Below are 20,584 nucleotides of genomic sequence, written 5' to 3'. Positions count from 1 at the left end.
TTTGCAGAAAATTCTATTTTTTTTTATGGAAATGGTTTTTGTTCGTAAACGCAGAAACTACTTTTTCACGTTGGATTCATTACTGTAAACACTATTTATTTATTTAAAAACGTTTATGACATGGAATTCTGCGCTACGCGGAGAGTTGCCCAAATATACTTTTATTTTTTCCCTCGCCCGAAAATAAGCCCCAGCGCGTATTTGGACCAAAGAAGAAACTATCACAAAGTCTTATTTTCGGAAAAAGACGGTACGACATCGTTTACGCCGGCAGAGTCGTAGACAATATACAGAGTATCTCCCTCAAATGTGACTAATGTTTAATATTTGCATTTATTTTACTGTCATAATAAACCTATGTTCAGAGATAAATCGAGTGTTATACACTTTTAGTATTTCTCATCTACACAAATGACGCTCGCTAAAGATGTGATAAGCAGATAGTTGATAAGCAGCGATTAGCTTAGATCACAAAACTAAACTAAAGTTAGCAGTCACAGCAGAAAGTTCAAGTTGAGTGGAAGTGGAAATTGGTGAGGAATATGGCTTTTATTATTGTTATTGTTGAATACAGTGATTGCAAAAAGAAACATGCAATTAATTTCAACGCAATTATTTATATTTATCTACAGTGGGTCATTTACAATGAACGCATCTGAATATGTGATTGGCGGTCTGGCTGCTGTCGGTGCGACGATTTTCACTAATCCGCTTGATGTGAGTTGTAAAGCAAAATTAATAAATATAAAGTCTTTGAATCAACTATTTATATGGTATAAAATCGTCTTAATGTGAATTAGAAACTATAAAATAATTTCGCGTAGCTCCATAAAGATTCCCAAACATCGAGGCTATACTGAAAAATTGTGTTTGTGAATTTTTAATACTCGTAGTTATAAAAACACTCGAAAGATTTTAATTGTCGTTAAAATATACACGAATTCCGTTCGTTAGCTGAAAGATTGTTATAGTAATTTCCCGAAAATTCCGATAGACTGCCTAAAAAATATTGACAGTATCTTAACAGTGTGTGAAAACTTTAAAGCCGGTTTTTCTATATATATTTTGGCTTTTTGCAATATGATGTATTTCTAAGCAGTGTGCGATACCGTGGAAAGGGCGATAAGATTAAAATTGATTTACCTAGTGCATAACTCATGCATTCATTATAATAATAATTACCCAATGCGCGAAGCCGAGTTTTTCTATTTAAATGTTCTAAGATGTTTCTAAATGTTTTTTTTTTTTGTGTGTCTGGGCAACTAGCAAGTACAGCGCAATTAAATCCATTGTACTGCACTCGCATTCCCTTTTCAATTTTCTTTCTCAATTTTCTACTCGACCTCCGAAGAAATCTGAGTAGATCTTGTGGTGCCCGGGAGCCAAGGTGGTCACTTCTTAACACATCAGTGCCAAAGACCTCAAGCCTGATTCGAGCGAAGGCGGGGCAGATGCACAGAAAGTGGTCCGCCGTCTCATCCTCCTCTCCACATGCTGAGAAGAGTACACTATCTGAGATGCCCACCAGTTCAACCAGCTGCTTACAGTCCCCTCTGCTTAATGGCAGGAGGAATTGCGACAGTTGGTCGGACATGACAGTTAACATCAGTTTTGTCCATCTGCTGCCTCTCTCAGCCTGCCAAGCTCGCTTGTGGGTTAGAGTAGAACGGGCTCCGGGCCAAGGAAATTGGTTTCAGAGCCGATTCTGGCTAAAGAGTCGGAGATCTCGTTACCCGCGATACCCACGTGTCCCGGTATCCATGTTAACATCAGGATAGTATGTCTGCCGACATAGTTTAACCTGGATTTACATTACTCGACTACCCTTGATGTGGTTGGGGGGCTGTCTAAGGCCATGAGCGACAGCGTTGCTGTCGATACGGACAAAAATATAGTTTACGCCTTGGAAGTATGGAAATGAAAAAGTATTGTGAATAGAAGTCTGTTTTAAAAAACTTAACAAAACTCGATAAATTCTTTTAGTTTTTTGTGGAAACCTATCATATTTTTTTGACCATTTAAAATTGTTATAATACCTGAAGACACTTAACAAAAGAACTTATAAGGACTAAGCAAGTTTTTTAAATAAATAGGTCCTGATCTTATATACAAAAATCTTGTAGTTTTTGTATGAACTAAGGCCACAACAAATGATAATACTTTTAACAAAGGCTTTCCAACCATTGGATTTAGGCAGGCAGGTAAGTAAATTTGGTGGCTGCCATTATGACACACTTGGACCTGCCGTAGGTCCGTTGTGTTATCATTGGAACACTATAGGATTCCTTTTAAACCATCCCGTGGCTTTTATAAGCGAGCTTAACTTCGTTAGTTTGAGGGGTACATACGTCCAGTAGCGCTAAAAGAAAAACTGTTTCTAGAAGGGATAAAATAGAAATAAATATACAAAAATTTACATTTACATTACATGCATTTTTTACTAGTAATTAAACTTTATAAAAAAATGTATTTTAATTTTTCTTTACAAAAAATAATATTTATACAAAAATTTCTTGTAAAATATAGTTGTAGTCAGTTATAGTCTGTCGAGCCGGATTTTTGAATTTCGAAAAATTTTACAATCTACGGCATTTAAAAAAAGTATGCGTTTACGTTTATAAAATTTCTTAATAAAAATATCAAAAATCAAATCTATGTATAGAGAAAATTCGAATATTAAAACAAACCGCATCAAAAAATATTAAAAAACGTATGAGTTGTCATGCAGTTCGTGCCGGAAAAAGTAGTTTCGAGAAAAACGAGTTTAAAATTTGATGTACAGGAGCGCGCGGGTCGCTCTCTACCTAGGTAATGGGCTGTAGAAGCTATAATATTAGGAATTGCCGCTTAAAAGTTTCACGGTATATTTTTAAGAAAGTATACTTTCGATTTTTGGAAGATAATGGACGTATGTAACCCTTTAAGAATCACTATAGTCGCTACATTTATTAAAAGTGCACTACCAAAGTGTAAAGTCTTCTTCTATGTAATCCTTCACACTGACAGAGGAGGTGTCTAATAGTTTTCTCCTCTTCTGTATTATAGCAGCTTCCACAGTAATCGCAGTATGGAACTCCCAGCCTTCTAGCATTTTTAGCTCTTGGACAATGACCGGTTAATATACCTATCAAAGTTCTTGTATTCTCTCCGTTGAGTGTTAGCAGGCATTTTGAACGACCACTGTTGATTTTCGGCCATGTTAATTTCCTTAACTCGCATGTTGTTAGGTTTTGCCATTTTGAATTTACTATTTGAAAAGTTTCTTTGTGTATCAGTAACACATGCGACAATTTTAAGTTAAAAAAACAAAAGGTAACAAAAATGAATGTATATATTTCATGTATTCCATATCAAATAAAACTCTGTGATGTTTCTGGTGGAAAAAGAGTTGGGCTCTGAAAAAACAACCCGTTTAATTCATTTGGCTAGTGATGCTGAATTTAAGCTTAGAGGCAGAGTTGAATGTGCTGCTTTTTTCGGAGGACATATTTCCGAATCCCTATCGCTGTCTAACCCCACACCTTCGAATACAGCTTTTGACCACCAACAAATTTCAGCCAATACTGCATCAGGGGCTTTTTTCCTCTTGCATCTAGTGAAAAGAATTCAAAAGAATTCAATAAGAAAAGAATTGCTGTAAAATTGTAACGTTTTTTAAAGTCACCTTTTTTCAAATGGCAAAGATACCTGATGATATCGTTCTCCATGCTCGTCGGATTCGGTGGCGAGTTGTCTACTAAATTCATTCAAATGAAAATGCATGAAAAACATGTTGACTTGAAGCTTTTCGAATGCATCCAACATAGTTTGCACATCAGACTTGTAGGTTTCTGATCTCTTTTTACCTAGAAAGCCTTCAATAACCATTTTAACTGCGTGCTAAGCAATCCACTGAATAACTATTAAAACAGCCACAGTCCACAGAATTTCGACTCTTATCACTCTCGTATACATTTTTTGCATTTTGCTGTTGTTGTAAGATAAATTATGAGCTGTTATTGCAGTATAATCTTTTCTCACTATAGAGAAGTGCACACGGAAAACAGTTCGCAAAATCTAATAAAAGCTCAGTAAAAACAAAGTTGATTTTTACGAACCATTTGTTGGGGGTTACAATTCAAATTTTGATATTTTCCTATTGTAAACTTTGAACATTTCGGCTGCTTAATCAAGTTGGATAAGAAAATAAGGCATTTTAAGTTTCCAATATTTATATGGATTTTTTTGTTACATTTTTTTTCAAGTACGTTCAACCCATAGGTGTTCAATGTCTTTAACAGCCCCTAGTGAAATTATCCAAGGAATCTTTTGGTAGAACATATTAACCCTTAAATCCCCAGTTTAAGAGGGCTTCTGAACAATTTTTGAAAAAATGGATCAAATAGTCACATAACGGTGGAATTCAACGGGTTAAAATGTTCTACAAAAAAATGTATCATTGAATTTTACTAAAAGTCTGCAAAAGCGAAATTTAAGAAAAATCAATATTTGTACTGGACTTACCATACTAGTTAATATGGCTTTGATCTATATTGCGAAACTTTAATACACTGTAAAAAAATTGTGACCCGGTAGACCAAAATCCAGTTGGGGTTGTACCATTCTATATGAGTACTTACATTTGCAATTGGTTTGGTGTAATTTACAAGTGGCAATGGGTATGGGTTTCAACGCTTTATCCGATTGAATAGTTTGGGTAGTACCTTTTCTGGCAAGTTCTCTGCTATACAGTTTCCTGCTATATTTCTATGAACTGGCACCCAAATGAGGTTTACACTGAAACACTGGGATAAGGCATTTAGGAGTTTACAACATTCTATGACTGTTTTTGCGAGTGCGCTTTGAGCTCTAGTGCTTTTCCGGTGCATAATCCTCTCATTGGATTTAAAAACTCGTACTATCTTTAATTTACTTGTAGCTGAAGAACCTGCAATTGAAAGAAATTCGCTGTTAAGTATAAAGCTCTTTCCATCGAATGCAGTAACTCTCACTTCTGCAAACATCTCAGTTTAGTCTTAGCCTTCGTTCGTACTGGATATATATGTATATATATTTTTTTGACGAAAAAGTATTTAGTGTAGCATAAGCGCAAGACGATGCGGCAGTTCATTTCGCAACCTATGTCAAGTGATTTTTTGCCAAATTCAGCGCTCCAGTGCGGGACCATCCATCAAACAAACAAGAACCAAAACGATCTAATGAAAATATTTCAAAAGAGCTACACCGTTAATCTTTAATATTTGCGCAAAACTTAAAATAGTGCATTCAAGGCGATTCGGTATGGTTGAACTCTTAATGGATGATCGTCGTGTTGATAGAAGGACAGAGCCTAAAAGAAATGGAAATCCTCGGCTCTCAACTGGACTGTTGACAAAGCTTAGACTAATTGTGATTTGACACTTACTAAAAAAATTTTAAAAATTTAATATTTTTTTACCACAAAATTTTAAGTGTTTAATTGATTCCGACAAATTTTTTAATGTAAATTTTATTTTCGATCATTGAAAACTAAATACAACTAAAGCACAAAACATCACTAAAGACAAAGAAAAAATTCCGAAACATAAATTAAAAAGAAGACATAGGCATAAACTCTGTTTTCTCTTCAACAAAAAAAAAAACAATAATTTCTTAACATAAATTATAAAAAAGGAAAAGAAAAAGGCTTATTTTGTTGCTATTTAAAATTGAAAAAAAAATGCCACCAACGACTTTTTTAGTTTTCTTTCATTTAAAATTATTTCAGCGCACAATTTGTTTTTGATCTTTGAAAAGAAAATACCGCAAAAAAAGTTTAGAAAAGCATTGCTTTAAACACGTTTCACGTGAAATGGCTGTCAAAACCCATACAAATTGCATCGCCCTAAACTTGAAATTTGAAAAAGGCGAGCCAAGAAGCACCGAGACAGTAACTCTCTTAAAACACTTAAGATAAAAATTTCTTTGTATTCGAAGCTCTGGGAAGTAAAAGGGTTGATAGTTAAAGAGGAAAGGACAGAGAGAAAGAAATGGGTTAGAAAAGAGACCGAGGCAGAGATAGCTAGTCCTGTAAGAATTTTCCAGATACTTCAGTAAATCTGAAAATATTCTCCAGTTTGAGATAACAAATTTTACTCATTCCCATGACATCGGAACGCAAAAATCGTAGCCTTGATCTAGCAAAGGTATATAGAACACTCACAGACAAAATGCTTAGTGATTTCCAGCTCCTCCTCTAAACAAACCAGGTAAATCGATTCGTCAAAGATTCCAATGGTAGTCATATGCTGACCTCATGGATTGTGTCCTGTAATAACACCCACCTTCTACCGAAGGTCTTTTCTAGTAAGATTTAGAAGAAAGTCCGACAGTTTTCTGTTCGGGCTTGTCACAATTCGCTTTACAATTTTGTAGCGTTCTAGACTGGACCATCGCTTTTTATGTAAATCACATACCTAATCGCTGATCCAATTCATGATTTCTGTAATAGTAATTTTGATTATTGGCTCTGTTCCTTGTGAGAAACCCGCTGATCCGCAGTTGGTCAATTCATCAGCAATTTCATTTCCATTATCGTGAAATATGCGTGAAATTTCGTATCTCACGGCAAAGTTGTATTCACGCAGTGAAAACACCGCGCAAAATAATGCCAGCAAAGTTTTATTTATTATAAGAATTTTCTTTTTCGCTTGCAATTTGGTTTTTTGGTGTCCGAAAAGAAAATATTGAAAAAAATAGAAAAAAAACTAAGTACGAATTGGACCTCTGCATCGCCAAAACACCTCGGATATAAACTTTTGATTCGGGCCCAAAGCGAAAAGTTCATTATCAATAGAAACTTTTGTTCTTCCCAAGGTCATCAAAACTCGCATCCAACTTCAAGGAGAACTAGCAGCGCGTGGCACATACGTAGTACCATATAAAGGTATTCTGCATGGGCTCGTTACTGTAATACGCAACGATGGTTGGTCAGGTTTGCAGAAAGGACTGGTGCCGACTATGTATTTTCAGTTTATTGTGAATGGCATAAGGTAAGTCCAAATCAAGAAAATACTTCTACTACTACTAATTCTCCGTCCTGTTCATGCCTAGATTGGGCTTTTATAGCACTGCAGCCAATACGCAGTCGACTCGGCGCAAAAACGGCGGTGACTCTTTCGGTTTGAGCCTCTTTTCGGGTGCTGCTGGTGGCGCTGTGGGCGCATACTGTTCGAGTCCATTTTTCTTGGTTTGTATGAGTATAAAAACATAATAAAACAGATTGGAGGAGTCATGCAGTTTCATATCTCACAAATTCTTAGACGTTCATGAAAGCTCAATAAGCAGCTGCAGATAAGAGATAGGATTTGTAAAGATACGCGTGTCTGAGATTACTTACACATTTATTTAAATATTAAATATAATAAAATTTTATTTATTTGCGTAATAACAGAGCATTTTGTTTCGCCCCGCTAGGTAAAAACGCAACTGCAATCGCATGCACCCAAACAAGTCGCTGTCGGCTATCAACACAAACACACCGGCATGTTATCGGCGCTGCGTCACATCTATCGCCAAGGTGGCATTTTTGGTTTATGGCGCGGCTCTACAGCATCTATTGCGCGCGCTTCTATCAGTTCCGGCGTTCAGTTGGCAACTTTTGGACCGGTCAAGTCTATTCTGCGTGATCGGAATGTGGTAGTGCAACCGGCATTGAATTCGCTATGTGGTGGTTTCATTGCCGGCTGTGTGGTTACCTTGGCCATGACACCGTCGGATGTTATAATGACACGTCTCTATAATCAGGGTTTGGATGCGAATGGCAAAGGTCTATTGTATAGTGGTTGGTTTGATTGTTTTGCCAAGACCGCGCGCACTGAGGGCCTATATGGACTGTACAAAGGTTTCTGGGTAAACTATTTGCGACGGGTACCGCATTCAACACTCCTACTTTTATTTTTTGATGAACTCATGTCGCTGAAAAAACAATATGAAATACAATTTTAGAAGATTGTACATATAATAATTGATTATGAAAAAATTGAGATACTAAAGAGCTAAAACAAATTCAACCAGTCCGTAATCTCTTGAAAATACGTATCCCGTAGGAAAGTCGACTATAAAATGGAAAGAGAGCCAAACTATGGGATATTGCCCTCTTACTTTAGTATTCCCTTGTGCTGGACCTACTTTAAGGTATAAAGAAATATTGAAAAATTATTGTGTCCACATATTTTCTCAATTCTCAAGTAAAAGTAATGAGAAACAATTAAATTGCTTTGCGTAAAAAATGCTTCAATTAGGGAATACCTCGTGAAAAGGTGTGAAAAAAACTGAGGGCATTTGTTTGGTCTCCTTCCTAAGCCCATTCAAGGTGAAAGCTTCCATAAAATAAGTATCTAAGTCATAGCACAGCAATCACAGGTTTAAGTTGTATACAGTTGGCGCAGCATCCGATGTTTCACACGCTAGTAGACTCTCGTCTACCGAATTGTGTATACAATTGAGCTCACATAATTAATTCCCTTTGGAGCTTTCTTAACTAGATGTGGTCTGCTCCTGGAAAAATGGGCTTTGTAGCAGCTTGGCGAGTGCTGAACAAGAGCACTAAGCACCAACGTGGAAAGTCGTGAGATCCTTCTAGGCAGCATCAGATTGCAGGTGCTCAACTGAGCTAACCAAGTCTCAGCTCCGACTGTCGATTGTGTATCCATGCGATGATATTTAGCATTATGTTATGCTACAGTATGTACTAGGATGTAAAAAGGCCCACTTAGGTCTGGAGGCCTATTATGATCCAACTTGTTTAAACTCAATATCCCTCTCTAATTCCCAATGAAACCATTACTTCTCTCTTTTGTGGATAGTTGTAGATTCAAAGTCTACCTGGCATCCAAAGAAGTAAAAGTTTAGAAAGCGATGTCCCGCAAGAGCGGGATAGTGTCAAGGAAAGTATTTAGTATTCTTAAATTTCTCGTCATTTCTACAGCTGCGACAGAAGCCATTAGATGGAAACTCCATACGCGTCCCTTGTGCTTCCAAAGGACAATTAACGTCATTATTTCGAGGGTTTTTGCAACAGCTGTACGGAGGATGATCATCTTCATCCAAGTTGTTCTCCAATCACGAGGCTAAGGCTTAGACATATTTAACCTCACTTTTTAGCTACACAGCTTTCCTCTCTTTTCCTATTTCCTATTTTCTAGTTTCTATTTCTTCACTCTTTTTTTCTTCTTCTCCGTCTTATCAGCATAGATATCTTCAATCTGCCCAATGGAGAGAGAAGGTCGCATAAAATACATTTGATACATTAGTCTCGCCTAGGAGTTCGACTGTACAGCTGTCTAGCCAAGGCTGTGCAGGGCTTTTGCCCCTTTGTTCCTTCCCGGCTGTGCATTTATTACAAAACATGTTAAGATGTCTCATCACCCTCGAGACAAAATGGCCATACGTAATGTTCTTTTCCACATAGACAGCGAACACTTCAGCTCTTCAGCCGTAATTTGTAGTCCTCCTTAAGAAGATTGCACGTAAGTAACCGATTGGTAGAATCCTTAAGGCCGCTTATCTACTGAAAAACTAAATGTCGCCCTCATCTTTGGTTTTCCAGTACCTCAGCCTGAAATATCGTTAGCCACTGCAATGGAAACTTTAGCGCCAAGTAAATATATAGATATTCCAAGTTCCTTTCCCTCATCTATCCTAGAAACCCTTGCCATGCCTCGCTGTGGCTAAATTAATTTTGGTATAGCTAATATATGTTTTGCGGTTGAGCCAAGTCGGACTATAAATATAGTTTTTGGAAATATCTCGACCACAGCACCGCCTATCGGAAAATCCTCAGATTTTCTTCTAATTGGTTTTAATACAAACTTATCGCGTGAATTTGAATTCGATCGGCTGTCTTCTTTTTCAGTTTACCGGTCACAATCATACGCGGCAAAACTTTAAATAAATTTTTATATACTTGTACAAACTGGCACAAATTTAATCACCTTAGCGGATGATTCATAATTTTTGCAAAAGGTGACGTCCGCCGATCATATTTGGCACTTGTGCACTCAACAGCTGCAGTATAAAAACGGGCAAACAATGGAGCGTTTAAAGGTCAAAATAAAGGTTTGCATCACTCAAAATTGACTTTTTTTATTTCGCAAAAAAGTTATTCAAAACAAAATTGGATGATTAATTTTGCACCATCCATCTTGTTTAAAGCTTGAAAGAGATAACATACCATAACGCCATAAACTTCTTCTTCTTCTTGATTGGCACGATAATGCGCCAATATTATCGACCCATGAAAAAGTTGTACGCTTTTATAAAAATTTATGTCTGAACGATTAAATTCTGCGACTCACATGATCTTTTTCAGTATTAGGTTAAAGAAGTGTCACGACAGCTAGTCACCCTGTCTGAAACCTCGTTTAGTATCAAACGATTCAGAGAAGTCCTTCTAAGGCTGATGGCGTTGCTGGTATTCAGCCGTATTAGTTTTGCGGGAATACCAAATTCAGACGCCGCGGCATATAGTCAACTCCCTTTCGTGGGGTGGATGATTCATATTTATTTACAGCATTTAAAAACTTCAAATTCTTTGGGAAAACAACAACTTAACTGATTAACTTCGATTTGCTGTTTCTCTGCTTCGCAATGATCACTTTGATGCTTTCGTTTCATTATTCAGTGAACAATTTTTGCTTTATTCGGACTTCAAATTTAAATATTGTGGTTTTTAAAGAGTATCCTTTGACATTACGCAATTATTATAAAGGGTTTTCCAATAAGAGGTGTTATTTTGATATTCAAAGAAAAATGCTATTTTTTTAATATAAATGATCGGATGTTTATTTCATTATAAAGGGGAAGGTATGCCGTTAAGGGGGGGGTAAGGGATAAACGCTAAAAAAAACACTTTTTTCATGAATTTATTGTAGCGAAACGGTTCAAGTCAGTTTATTAAAAGTTATTGCATATTATAAAGTAACATTTCAGGAATATTTGATAAAAATTTTCATGTAAAAATATTGCAAAATGAGCGAATGAGAGCACATTTACGTAGACGTCTTTTCAAAAATACATTTTGCAGTAGTCAGCATATCTCAGCGTAGAATCATCTAAAATCAAAAAAATCGAATAATTTAGTTAAAGTATGAGTTAAACTTCCCCTCAACGTTTATTTTGACGATTTATTTTCATTTTCAGCCATTTGGTAGTCGTTTGAAGTAAAAAGTGATTTTTGACGAAAAAATGCTGCCATTTTGTAGGTGTAAAACCACCTTAATATAAAAAAAAATGGCGAAAAAAAACGTTGGGAGAAGGTTTTTTATATGTAAAATATGTGTGCAAAATTTCAAAAGGATCGGTTGAGTAGTTTTCAAATGCCAATGACTACGCACTTTAAAAAAAAGGTTCGAGAAAACCGCGTTTAAAGTTTGTAACGGACTACGCGCGCAACTGCTGCGTCTCGGCAGATGTTTGAGGCGGCTCGGCTTTATGCTCTATAACTTAAAAAGTTTTGCTCGGATTGACTTAAAATTTTAACACGATATTTTTGAAATATTTTACTACAATAACATGCAAAAAAAAAATCGATTTTTATCCCTTACCCCACCCTAGAATTACTGGACGAGTAGAAGGCTTTATGATCCGAAAATTTGCATCAAGGCCCGATAATTTGCTTCAGAACACTTGCAAAGGAGCTTAACGAGGAGTGTGATATTATCGTCTCTCTTGAAGCAGTGCGTCAAACCATACTATATATTGTATATATACATATATAATTGGAGCGTACACCTTTTTTGGGTGTTTAGCCGATCGCCTCCTCCTATTTGTGGTGTGCGTCTTGATGTTGTTCCACAAATTTTTCCTGTTGAGGCCATTTATATTCACTAGAACTAATAGTGCTACACATTATTTAAGATTAATTATAAATAATTACAATATTTATTTTATTTGCAAAATATATGGAGGCTTCACCGTGACGATTCTGTTATTCCCAATGTCCCGATTTACACGAGGAAACATCTGGAAGGGAGACACTGGAAATTCTCTTTTGATGTTTCATTCGCGTACACACGGGCAAAAATGTTTCCGCGACATTTTGACATTTAACACTTTAGCATCGTCTGGTTCGGATGTATTCTAGCACGCGCTTACATGTAAAGCAGAGAGCGTTCGACAACAGTTTCTTAAATATATGAATGAAAAATGCAAACTGGTTAAATAATAAATAATTTGTTGTTTTTTTTATTGAAATATATCTATAAATTCTTATACTTGAATAAAAAAAATTAAATTAAAAATACTTCATATGCAAATAATTAACTTAAAATTAACTTGAGTATCTAGAAATGCAGGGAAAAATTAGAAATCAACATAAACATGTCCCATAACTATTTTAAATTATACCTACTTTACCAGCAAAAATAATCGTGCATTTCCCAAGCAGCGTTCGGATGTTTGTCATCGTTGTTATCTTCCGTTTGATTGAAAACCAACACATAACTTAGAACTTTCTTCCACAAAAGAAGAAAACGAATGAAGCAACTGTCAAAAATTGCTTTAAGATAAGAAATACGAATAAGAAGAGCAAAGCGTGTCGCCGAGTACGGGAGACAAAATCCCTTCTCTCTTCCCCGACCGACCTTCGCCCTTGAACAAAATGTTTCCCTTCCAGATGTCTACTCGTGTAAATCGGGTCAATACAATTTTGCTATGATACTTCCAAGGTATACAAACCAAAAAATTCAATCAAGAGATTAATTTCTGCCTTAGTGGATCAAGGATGGATCAATTGCTTTTACTAGAGTAAAACTAATTTAACATTTTATTTTAATATAAATAATCTAATTTTATTGATAGGCTTCACCGTGACGCAAAAAACTGGGGACAAGAAATATCATCCAACAAAGCATTAATTTTTTTTTTTTTAACAATAATATTTCTTAATTCTACTACTTTGCACAATACCAAAATGTCAATAACAGTTATACTGATTATTATACTTCACTAAAATATTGGTTTTTATTTTATAAGTGATGCTGAGGATAGGCTTCACCGTGACGTTTTGGCACCTTAAACTGCACATTTGAAGAAAATATAATAATAAAAAAAATAATTAATAGATATAACTACTAGTTTTTGTTTGTAAACGCGGAAGTTACTTTTTCACGTTGGATTCATTACTGTAAACCCTATTTATTTATTTAAAAACGTCTGGGACGCGGAGTTCTGCGCTACGCGGAGAATCACTCAAATATACTTTTATTTTCGCCCTCCCCCGAAAATAAGCCCCAGCGCGTATTTGGACCAAAAAAGAAACTACCACAAAGTTTTATTTTCGGAAAAAGACGGTACGACATCGTTTGCGCCGGCAAAATCATGGACAATATACAGAATATCTCCCTCAAATGCGTCTAATGTTTACGAAAAGTAATTTTAATATTTAAGTTTATTTTACTGTCATAATAAACCTATGCCCGGAGATAAATCGAGTGTCATACACTTTTAGTATAATATTTCTCATCTACACAAATGACGTTCGCTAAAGATGTGATAAGCAGATAGTTGATAAGCAGCGATTAGCTTAGATCACAAAACTAAACTAAAGTTAGCAGTCACAGCAGAAAGTTCAAGTTGAGCGGAAGTGGAAATTGGTGAGGAATATGCCTTTTATTATTGTTGTTGTTGAATACAGTGATTGCAAAAAGAAACAAGCAATGAATTTCAACGCAATTATTTATATTTATCTACAGTGGGTCCTTTACAATGAACGCATCTGAATACGTGATAGGCGGTTTGGCTGCTGTCGGTGCGACGATTTTCACTAATCCGCTTGATGTGAGTTGTAAAGCAAAATTAATAAATATAAAGTCTTTGAATCAACTATTTATATGGTATAAAATCGTCTTAATGTGAATTAGAAACTATAAAATAATTTCGCGTAGCTCCATAAAGATTCCCAAACATCGAGGCTATACTGAAAAATTGTGTTTGTGAATTTTTAATACTCGTAGTTATAAAAATACTTGTAAGATTTTAATCGTCGTTAAAATATACACGAATCCCGTTCGTTAGCTAAAAGATTGTATAGTAATTTCCCAAAAATTCCGATAGACTGTCTAAAAAATATTGACAGTATCTCAACAGTGTGTGAAAACTTTAAAGCCAGTTTTTCTATATTTTGGCTTTTTGCAATATGATGTATTTCTAGGCAGTGTTCGATACCGTGGAAAGTGCGATAAGATTAAAATTGATTTAGTGCATAATTCATGCATTCATTATAATAATAATTACCCAATGCGTGAACCCGAGTTTTTCTATTTAAATGTTCTAAGATGTTTCTAAATGTTTTTTTTTTTTGTGTGTCTGGGCAACTAGCAAGTACAGCGCAATTAAATCCATTGTACTACTCGACATCCGAAGAAATCTTAGTAGATCTTGTGGTGCCCAGGAGCCAAGGTGGTTACTTCTTAACACATCAGTGCCAAAGACCTCAAGCCTGATTCGAGCGAAGGCGGGGCAGATGCACAGAAAGTGGTCCGCCGTCTCATCCTCCCCTCCAAATGCTGGCCAGAGTGCACTGTCTGAGATGCCTACCTTCTCCAGATGCTTCGCCCACAAAAAGCGGCCCGTCATCAGTTCAACCAGCTGCTTACAGTCCCCTCTGCTTAATGACAGGAGGAGCTGCGACAGTCGGTCGGACATGACAGTTAACATCAGTTTTGTCCATCTGCTGCCTCTCTCAGCCTGCCAAGCTCGCTTGTGGGTTAGAGTAGAACGGGCTCCAGGCCAAAAAAGTTGGTTTCAAAGCCCATTCTGGCTAAAGAGTCAGAGATCTCGTTACCCGCGATACCACGGGTCCCGGGATCCATGTTAATATCAGGACATTATATCTGCCGACATAGTTTAACCTGGATTTACATTACTCGACTACCCTTGATGTGGTTGGGGGGCTGTATAAGGCCATGAGCAACGCTGTCGCTACGGACAAAAATATAGTTTACGCCTTGGAAGTATTAAAAAGAAAAAGTATTGTGCATAAAATTCTGTTCTAGAAAACTTAACAAAAATCGATAAGCTTTAATAAAATTTTCAAGATTTTCACTACTATACGTGTAGTCTTCTTCCAACCTATCCTTCACAACCTATCCTTCACACTCACACTGTATTATAGCAGCTTTTACAATAATCATAGCATGGAACTCCCAACCTTCTAGCATTTCGTAAATCGAAGTAATTTCGATTATTGGCTCTGTTTCTCGTGAGAAACCCGCTGATCCGCAGTTGGCCAATTCATCGGCAATTTCATTTCCATTGTCGTGAAATATGCGTGAAATTTCGTATGTAGTTCACGGCAAAGTAGTATTCAGTTCACGCAGTGAAAACACCGCGCAAAATAATGCCAGCAAAATTTTATTTATTATAAGAATTTTTTTTTTCGGTTACAATTTTGCTTTTTGGTGTTTGAATAGAAAAAACTAAGTATGAATTGGACCTCGGCATCTCCAAAATACCTCGGATATCAACTTTTGATTCGGGCCCAAAGCGAAAAGTTTATTATTAATAGAAATTTTTGTTCTTCCCAAGGTCATCAAAACTCGCATCCAACTTCAAGGAGAACTAGCAGCGCGTGGCACATACGTAGTACCATATAAAGGTATTCTGCATGGGCTCGTTACTGTAATACGCAACGATGGTTGGTCGGGTCTACAGAAAGGACTGGTGCCGACTATGCACTTTCAGTTTATTGTGAATGGCATAAGGTAAGTCGAAAGCAAGAAAATACTTCTACTATCGCTTCTAATTGTCACTCCGGTTCATGCCTAGATTGGGCATTTATAGCACTGCGGCCAATATGCAGTGGACACGGCGCAAAACCGGCGGTGACTCTTTCGGTTTGAGCCTCTTTTGGGGTGCTGCTGGTGGCGCTGTGGGTGCATACTGTTCGAGTCCATTTTTCTTGGTTTGTATGAGTATAAAAATATAATAAAACAGATTGGAGAAGTCATGCAGTTTCATATCTCACAAATTCTTAAACGTTCATGAAAGCTCAATAAGCAGCTGTAGATAAGAGATAAGATTTGCAAAGATACGCGTGTCTAAGATTACATTCACATCTATTTAAATATTAAATATAATATAATTTTATTTATTTGCGTAATAACAGCGCATTTTGTTTCGCCCCGCTAGGTGAAAACGCAACTGCAATCGCATGCACCCAAACAAGTCGCTGTCGGCTATCAACACAACCACACCGGGATGTTATCGGCGTTGCGTCACATCTATCGCCAAGGTGGCATTTTTGGTTTATGGCGCGGCTCTACAGCATCTATTGCGCGCGCTTCTATCGGTTCCGGCGTTCAGTTGGCAACTTTTGGACCGGTCAAGTCTATTCTGCGTGATCGGAATGTGGTAGTGCAACCGGCATTGAATTCGCTATGTGGTGGTTTCATTGCCGGCTGTGTGGTTACCTTGGCCATGACACCGTCGGATGTTATAATGACACGTCTCTATAATCAGGGTTTGGATGCGAATGGCAAGGGTCTATTGTATAGTGGTTGGTTGGATTGTTTTGCCAAGACCGCGCGCACTGAGGGCCTATATGGACTGTACAAAGGTTTCTGGGCAAACTATTTGCGGCTGGTACCGCATTCAGCACTCGTACTACTATTTTTCGATGAACTCATGGCGCTGAAAAATAAATATGAAATAAAATTTTAGAATATTGTATAATAATAGATTATGAAAAAATTGAGATACTAAAGAGTTGAAAACCTATCCCGTAGGAAAGTCGACTATAAAATGGAAAGAGAGCCAAACTATGAGATAATGGCTTCCTTACTTTAGTATTCCCTTGTGCTGGTTATTTACAGATATTAATAGAAGTTTCCTACTCTTACCCTACCAGAAGGGAGTTCACAATTGCTTAGGACTTACTTTAATGTATAAAGAAACATTGAAAAATTATTGTGGCCAAAGCTTTTCTCAATGCTCAAGTAAAAGTAATGAGACACAATTAAATTTCTTTGCGTAAAAAAGGCTTCAGTTAAAGGTGTGAAAAAATTGGGCGCATTTGTATGCCTATGCTAATCGAGGGTTAAAGCTTCCATAAAGTAAGTTTCTAAGTAATGGGACAGTAATAACAGGTTTAAGTTGTACGCTAATAGGATCTTGGCTACTTAAATATACACTTGAGCTGACTTCTGCAGCTGCGACAGAAGCCATTAGATGGAAACTCCATACGCTTCTCGTAAGCTTCCAATAGAGACAATTCACGGCAATATTTTGAGCGTTTTTTGCAACAGCTGTACGGAGGATGAGGTAGAATCATTTTATCATCTTCTTCCAAGTTGTTCTCCAATCATGAGGCTAAGGCTTAGACATATTAATTCTCACTTTTTAGCTACACAGCTATCCTCTCTTTTCCTATTTCCTATTTTCTAGTTTCTATTTCTTCACTCTTTTTTTCTTCTTTATTATCCAAGTGAGGCTTCTCCGCCTTATCAGTATAGAGATCTTCAATCTGCCCAATTGAGAGAGAAGGTCGCATAAAATACATTTGATACATTAGTCTTTCCTAGGAGTTCGACTGTACAGCTGTCTAGCCAAGGCTGTGCAGGGCTTTTGCCCCTTTGTTCCTTCCCGGCTATGCATTTATTACAAAACATGCTAAGCTGTCTCATCACCCTCGAGACAAAATGGCCATCTGTCTCAGTAAACAGTCCTAAAGAGTGAATAAGGCAATGCAGACGCTTATGACCGGTCCGACAACTGTGAGCAACCCAGTGTAAGCTCTATGCAAATACGTAATGTTCTTTTCCACATAGACAGCGAACACTTCAGCTCTTCAGCCGTAATTTGTAGTACTCCTTAAGAAGATTGCACGTAAGTAACCGATTGGTAGAATCCTTAAGGTCGCTTAACTACTGAAACACTAAATGTCGTCCTCATCTTTGGTTTTGCTAGTACAGGTCGGAATTTCCCTCAGCCTGAAATATCGTTAGCCACTGCAATGGAAACTTTAGCGCCAAGGACATAGATATTCCAAGTTCCTTTCCCTCATCTATCCTAGAAACCCTTGCCATGCCTCGCTGTGGCTAAATTAATTTTGGTATAGCTAATATGTATATGTTTTGCGGTTGAGCCAAGTCGGACTATAAATACAGTTTTTGGAAATATCTCGACCACAGCACCGCCTATCGGAAAATCCTCAGCGGAAAAAGAGGGTAGATTAGAGCAAAAGCGTAGAGATGGGTCTAAAACTAAAATTACTGGACGTGCAGAACGCTTAATGATCCGAAAATGGGATCAAAACCCGAGGATTTCTTTCAGAACACTTACAAAGGAGCTTAACGAGAAGTGTATTGTTGTCTCTCTTGAAGCAGTGCGTGAAGCCATATTGCAACACAAATATTCATCAAGATCAGCACACAAGAAACCATTGCTGTCTGCACAAAATATAGGTAAACGCCTCTCTTTTGCTTTGAAGCACATTCCCGAACCAGAAGATTATTGGGACTAAGTTGTATTTTGCGACGAGATAAAGTTAATGCTGTATTACAACGATGCACCGACTAGAGTATGGCGCAAGCCCTTGACAGCTTTACAAAATCGATATAAAACTTCCGCGGTTTATTTTGGAAAAGTTTCCGGTATGGTTTGGGGATGCATTTCAAGTAAAGGAGTCGGCGATTTGGTGTTTATTGACGGCACAATGGAAACCAAATAATATTTAAATATACTGAAAAAACTCAGGCAGTGCTAATTCGCTGGAAATGCTGTAAATAAATATGAATCAGTCAAAAAAGAAGTCAAAGATAAATAAAACGTGCAATTTTTTGCTAATGAAGTCGAAAAATTTAATTTCTTTTCTATGTCAAAAGTCATTCTTGACAAACTGTATATGATGGATCGATCAGCAGATTTATGTGGTTACGGTTTTGTTGCCTCTATTTTGAGCCTTAGTCTTTCACTGACATTCGCTGTAGATTCTATCTGGTGATGCTCAATTGCGTTGGCCGTCGTCTGGTGGGTGTTTCTGCATTCTCAGCGACATCGATAGCCACAGCCGAACGAACAGTCTTGTGGCGGTCACGTTCTACAAGGCCTCGTGTGGTTCCAGTCAGTCGAGCAGCTAAGCGCCGAAATGTTTGCCCAGTTCGACGTCGATCTTCCTGCAGCGTCAACGCCACCGTCCGATTATTGTTAAAAAAATGTCCACAATTACTCTACGCTCTTGCGGAGAGCAGCGCTCTATTGCTTGTCTGTTTGTATGTCTGCAGCTATCTAGTTCACAAATGTCAAATATGATTGACGCGCGACGCCATTTGAAAAAATTATAACATCTTCCTACAGGATGATTAATTTTGCGCCACCTGGTATCAATTAGTCTTAAAATCATCGTATGGTTTCATGAAATTCTGTCACTTATTTCGCATCCTTATTTAACTTAAAATTAATTCAGATGACACAAATGCAATCGATAGATATTTGGACTTGTTAACCAATCAAATACACATACATATACATATATACTTATACATATACTTACGTTCCCGTATTATAATTTATGATGGAGGACTTCTGCCAGCAAAATCACTGAATAAAATTTAATTTAAATGCACATACACGCACCAGTAAACAAATTCAAAAGGCCACTAAATTTCGGCGCGAACGTGTAATGCACAGATCGGTACTTGCATACAGACATAACTACAAATTTACCACTTCTACTCGTACATACGGATACGTATACGTATACTCTTATGCATATGTGTACATACATATCTACTTAGAGTACGATGCTGTATGAGCTGACACAAATGCCAAACCTATTGTACATTTGTTAGTTGCATCGATTTCCGGTAGCATCAGCAGCAGCAACAACAACTGCCACAGTGTCAGCTTATACCCAATTTGTTTGATGTAAGCAACATTCAAAAACATTTCAATTCTTCACCGCAACATACCCAAAATCCCAGTAACCATCCTGCACCGCGATTGCGGCCGTCGCCCCATACATCCTGTGCATTCTCTGCACGATTACACATCCACCGACATAAGCATATTTTCGGTTTAGGTCAGCGGTCGGCAACTGACACTTTTGTCAAAATAAAAAGCGTGCAAACTTCTTATGTGAAAATTTAGTTTGATTAAGCTATCAAATAATAGCATGGATTTCTATACCAACAAATGTACTTTTATTCAGCAAAAATAATGCAGTACCTCCGATATGCGGAACGAGCGACTGAAGAGTAGGAACTCTTGAGTAAGGAGGCACTAACTGTTTGACTCTCTTACTTGTACCAGCCGGAACAAATCGGATATCGCATTCTTCCGATGTTCGTTTTGCTTCTAAAAGCGGACCAATTGAGAGGATAGATGACATAAAATCTCCATATGTCAAAAGGAGAGGACGCAGGAACCAATTATAGTCAATAAACACAAACGCAGCACAGATAGAGACATAAGAAGACGAGCCTATAGTAGGAAGCTGGCTACATACATATATAGTGGACCTAGACGTGGGTGAATAGAACTGGTCCACGTCATGGACGTCGTTCTTTGCCCTCCAGAAATAATGCAGAAAGTAATTCCGGGAAGAGAGTCTTCCCATTGTTTTAGT

General features: G+C 37.3%; 2 protein-coding genes across 2 annotated transcripts; both read left to right on the top strand.

Moving 5' to 3' along the window:
• Positions 1-645: 645 nt before the first annotated feature.
• Positions 646-7,965, top strand: LOC129247937 (solute carrier family 25 member 35-like). Its single transcript, XM_054887316.1, has 4 exons — positions 646-717; positions 6,835-7,010; positions 7,072-7,207; positions 7,435-7,965. Exons 1-4 carry the CDS (start codon positions 646-648, stop codon positions 7,963-7,965), a joined length of 915 nt encoding a protein of 304 aa, XP_054743291.1.
• A 5,759-nt stretch (positions 7,966-13,724) lies between these two features.
• LOC129247936 (solute carrier family 25 member 35-like) lies at positions 13,725-16,682 on the top strand. Its single transcript, XM_054887315.1, has 4 exons — positions 13,725-13,797; positions 15,547-15,722; positions 15,787-15,922; positions 16,150-16,682. Exons 1-4 carry the CDS (start codon positions 13,726-13,728, stop codon positions 16,678-16,680), a joined length of 915 nt encoding a protein of 304 aa, XP_054743290.1. The 5' UTR covers position 13,725; the 3' UTR covers positions 16,681-16,682.
• Positions 16,683-20,584: the final 3,902 nt, after the last annotated feature.

The sequence above is a fragment of the Anastrepha obliqua genome, chromosome 5, assembly GCF_027943255.1.
Source record: "Anastrepha obliqua isolate idAnaObli1 chromosome 5, idAnaObli1_1.0, whole genome shotgun sequence".
In the NCBI taxonomy this organism is placed as follows: Eukaryota; Metazoa; Arthropoda; class Insecta; order Diptera; family Tephritidae; genus Anastrepha; species Anastrepha obliqua.
This window is presented reverse-complemented; position numbering and strand designations above follow the sequence as displayed.

Bases quoted from the DNA above. Each gene is read 5' to 3' on its own strand.
- LOC129247937 (XM_054887316.1), top strand. From the start codon at position 646: ATGAACGCATCTGAATATGTGATTGGCGGTCTGGCTGCTGTCGGTGCG. The intron at 718-6,834 runs GTGAGTTGTAAA...GTTCTTCCCAAG, and splicing joins TTTTCACTAATCCGCTTGAT to GTCATCAAAACTCGCATCCA. The intron at 7,011-7,071 runs GTAAGTCCAAAT...GTTCATGCCTAG, and splicing joins TTTATTGTGAATGGCATAAG to ATTGGGCTTTTATAGCACTG.
- LOC129247936 (XM_054887315.1), top strand. From the start codon at position 13,726: ATGAACGCATCTGAATACGTGATAGGCGGTTTGGCTGCTGTCGGTGCG. The intron at 13,798-15,546 runs GTGAGTTGTAAA...GTTCTTCCCAAG, and splicing joins TTTTCACTAATCCGCTTGAT to GTCATCAAAACTCGCATCCA. The intron at 15,923-16,149 runs GTTTGTATGAGT...TCGCCCCGCTAG, and splicing joins GTTCGAGTCCATTTTTCTTG to GTGAAAACGCAACTGCAATC.